The sequence below is a fragment of the Quercus lobata genome, chromosome 1 (genome assembly GCF_001633185.2).
Source record: "Quercus lobata isolate SW786 chromosome 1, ValleyOak3.0 Primary Assembly, whole genome shotgun sequence".
NCBI lineage: Eukaryota > Viridiplantae > Streptophyta > Magnoliopsida > Fagales > Fagaceae > Quercus > Quercus lobata.
The window spans coordinates 46,211,081-46,215,433 of record NC_044904.1 but is presented as its reverse complement, the minus strand read 5'-3'; the positions used below and the strand labels follow the sequence as shown (position 1 = coordinate 46,215,433).

The 4,353-nt window shown below is 39.9% G+C and overlaps 1 protein-coding gene across 1 annotated transcript; it reads left to right on the top strand.

Moving 5' to 3' along the window:
- Positions 1–3,050: 3,050 nt before the first annotated feature.
- LOC115957984 lies at positions 3,051–3,972 on the top strand. Its single transcript, XM_031076378.1, has 2 exons — positions 3,051–3,154; positions 3,451–3,972. Exons 1-2 carry the CDS (start codon positions 3,051–3,053, stop codon positions 3,962–3,964), a joined length of 618 nt encoding a protein of 205 aa, XP_030932238.1. The 3' UTR covers positions 3,965–3,972.
- Positions 3,973–4,353: the final 381 nt, after the last annotated feature.

Sequence of the window (4,353 nt, the reverse complement as noted above, 5' to 3'; positions counted from 1 at the left end):
TCAACGGTTGCAGAGTGGTGCTTCATCAAAAGGGATGATACCAAAGGTCTTCGACGCTTGGAAGTTTGCCACAGCCTTTTCACGCTCATCACCAATCTTCAGCACTGCTGACTGGATTTCCTCGTCTTTCTAAATTTTGAGAATTTTTTCTGTCCTTAGCTGTTCAGAAACTTCCTTCATCTTGGCTTTAGCTTCATTCGCCTAGTCCATCACTTCAATTAGGTCCTTCCTCAGTCTATAACTCTCGACCTCAGCTACTTCAACCCTTAAATTAGCCATCACGACCTTCTCCTCCTTCGCGAGATAGTCAATGGTCAGAGGCAATGATTCCCCAAGAACCTGAAGAAAGCAAATATATGTAATTACAAACAAATACATATGTACAAGAAGAAACTATTTAAGAAAAACTCATGTGCACAAGCTTATGGACATGTTGACTAACAAGCTTATGAGAAGGAACAGAGGATAAAGCTTTAAGCTTGTCATCAGAGATGACATTTTGAGCCTGTCCAAGGGCTATAGCAGGATCCATCCAAATGCCCTCACCCTTTTTCTCCTTTCCTTTTTGAGTACGAGGAGGAAAAGGCGACTCTTCAATTAACACCACTGGAGAGGACTATAAAGGGGTATGAACAGGGCTAGATATAACAATTCCTCCACTTACCCCGACCTTTTGCTTCTTCGGAGGAGGTGAGGAAATCTTCGACAAAGGATGATTCTTCTTCTCCTTGGCACGAGCATACCTATCTTGGCTAAAGCAAGTGGCCATGTCTGCAAAACAGAATAGGTAAGTCATAAAGGAATGATGAAGGAAAGACAATGACGAGGTAAAGCTTTGAAGGCCAAAACTTACTCCTCTTAGCCCTAAGAAGAAACTGCCGGACGAAGGCTGAAGGTTTAGGTCCAAGTAATGGTCGTATAAAGATCGTGGATCCACAAGCTCATCAAAATCCTCATTGCTAAAAGAGAAGTCCAAAGCAGCTTGAACTCATTCCTCATATCATCTCTTCAAGCTTGGACGGGCTTTCACTGTAAAAATAAGAGCATTAGGATGAGCAAAATACACATACTTAAAAGATGAAAAGAATCAAAGGAAGGGAAAAATGCACCAAGTGTGGGAACCTTCCATGTACACGGCAATTTGGGCACCTCACCCCAAACTTCATTAGAAGCAGTTTCCCATTCCTTTCCATAGATGAATAAGTACCTAGACTTCCAGTCACGAAAAGAAGAAAGGAAACCACAAACGACCCTAGACTTCCTATCCCAAGGATGAAATTCAAAATACCCATGATGGGTCGAGGGTTTTAAGCAATAAAGATATAGAAAGTCGTTCAAATTGACCATACTCCCCTCGTAGACGGACATCCAAATCGACATAACACTCATGATCTGCAAGGCATTTAGGATGAGCTGACTGGGAGCAATTTTAAAGTAATTAAGTAGCTCGTGAATAAAAGGATGGATGGGAAAACGAAGACCACAAAGAAAATCGACCTCATAAAAACACACATGGTCGTGGGCAAAGGCACAAGCCTTTTCGCCTGGACAAGGGAGGACGTATCTTCATCTCAGTAGGAAATTGGAAATGTTTTCTAAAACTCTTCATGTGTTTCCCCTCCAAGACACACTCCTCAATTAGAGCCTAAAAGGGTTTTAACGAAAACAATGTAAATGGTTTAAACATCACTGTGTCTACCTCCATATCCACAGGGTTGTCGCTAAATGACAACCATGTATCAAGCTCGCTCGACCTCACCTCGGTACCCACAACCCCCTCCTCGGCCATCTCACTTAACAAGTGATGTTGAATTAGAGAATGTCGAATCAAGGGGTAAAGCTTAAGAAAGACACGCCTAAAGGCACACTCTCGAGACACAAATAAACATGGGGCGGCGACCACCAGAAAACTCGAGGAAGACACCAAGCCTAGCGAAGAAAAAAGAAACAAAAGGGGACCCTAACCTAACAGCAGTATGATCAACCATGAATCAAGAATATGTAGGAAGAGAACTCACCAGAGAAACGCAGGAGAGAAGAATGAACTCAGAAGCTTGAAGAAGGTGAAGAAAAATAAAGGGAAAATTAAACAATTTCTTAAGGAAAAACATGAAATTAGCTCGGGAAAACCAAGACTCGGCCTCCGCACGTCCAACCTATCAAAGAACGACACATGGCCACAACCAGATGTACAAAATAAGGCGCATTTAATGCGACATGAATGGCTTCAAAAGAGGCACAGGTGTAAATCGTCAATATTCCTACAATCATCCAAAAGGTCAACGAAGGAATAAAGGGGCAACTGACAAGTGCTAAATTATAGGCTCGTCCATGCAACGGATGAGTATTACATCTACAGGTTCGTCTAGACAAATGACGAGCATACAATCCATAGGGCCGTCCATGAGAGGATGACCACAGCATCAATGGCGCAATCATTAATTGTTTCGTAACCGACGAGCTCCAAGAGAGCCATGAAGAGGCTGCCAGCAGTTACGCTCATAATGAGGCTCCTAACAGCTATGCTAAGGCTATAAATAAGCCATCAAGCACCAAGAGAAAGGTATACAAATTCAAACATTCAAAATTACATTCTGAGTCTCTAAGAGATATTGAGAACTCTACTGACTTAATCATTAGAGAACTATTAGCTAACGCCACTTCGATGTCTTTCTCTCTCATCTTTGAAGGGAATGTTACCTCATCATAAGCTCCAAAGAGGTTATCAATTGACAACTATTTTTGGCTTCATCAGATATCATAATTCTAATGCTTAAGAGTCATGAATGTCCGATTCTTTCCGAAACCAGAAATAAAGGGAATCCATATCCTAATCTTACCTTCTTTTACACACCAAAAAATTAAAAATAAGAGTTCCCACATCTTATACATTGTGAATCGAAGCTACATTCACATAGCCTTATCTTTTCATTACATTTCAAATTGTCAATAAAGCATACTTTGCTTTGTCCAAATTTAATTAGTTGGAATAGACAGTGATATAAAGTCTTTTATTCATCAAAAAAATAATAATACGATTGTATCAGGATATGAATTGTATCCAACAAGTGGTCATAGTCATACATCATAAACTCGTTGCCATAATCACTGCTCAGACAGTCTCTGGTAACTCTTCGCTGTTATCATTCGTGAGGTAGATGGCCATCAATGTTTCCATTTATACAATCAAAATTAAAAGCATTTCGAGTAGTCAAAAGGTTGCAGTGAGAGATTCACTCTCAGTCTCCGAGGAATCATGGTTGGTCTCTCTAAAATCCCCTGTTGTAAGAAACCGGGACATCAGAGATTGGATGAGAGTGACTTGGAATCTTTGCAGCGGATTTTCATTACTCTTTGGGCTATCTGGAATCATAGAAACCGGGTGATTCATGAGGGAGTTACTCCTGATCCAATGAATGTCATTATAACCACTCAAAATCTGTTTTGCAGGTACCATGAGATCTATCAAAAGCATTACTGTACTGAGCATAGGATATCTAGGCAGAAAATTATGGAGCAAGGGTTTCAAGGGCAATGGAGCATCATCCTCAAGATTTCTGGTGTCAAGCATAGAAGAAAGAAAAGAGCTGCATTTGCTTATGAGGCTAGGAACAGGCAGGGTACAGTGGTGTTCTACGGATGCAGCAGCAGTGCCGCTAACTCAGTCTCAGTTGCTTTGCTTGAAGGTCTTAGAGAAGCAGCTGTAACAGCTTTTAGGCTTCAATACAACCAGATTTTGGTTTTGAGCAATTGTAATTTTTTGGTTCAGTTGTTTAACACAGGCCAAGTACCGGATTGGGAAGGAAAAACCTTGTTTGCTGATCTGCAGTCCTTAAAGCAAAGGGGTATTTGTCTTTCCTTCCGTTGGATCCCTGCTTTTGTGCTTGTTAATGTATATAATATGGCTGTTATGGCCTCCAGTGCTCCCATGCACTTTCAATGGCCGCAGCACCTAACGTTGTAGTGCTCTGTTTCCTGGTTGTTTATCAAAAAAAAAAAAAAACAGTAATTAATTTAGATGTAATTGAACGGCATTTCGAGTGAGACAGTATAATTGAAACGGGATATGGCAACTTTTTTTTGTGGGTTTTTAAACCAATTAAGCCCAAATCCAGTGACATTAATGGATGATAAATAATAATAAAATAAATAAATAAAAAGGCATTAGGTTTCCCAGCTAGATCACAAATTGGTTGGGTCAGATAGTTTCCTGTACATGTTAGAAACTTATGTGATCAAAAACAACTTAAGAATGGTAAGAGATTTCTAATATCATTGTTTAATTGTTATGAAAATACGTATTGGTTAAAATGTATTATAAAAATACTTTAAATAACAAAAACTATTGTTCAA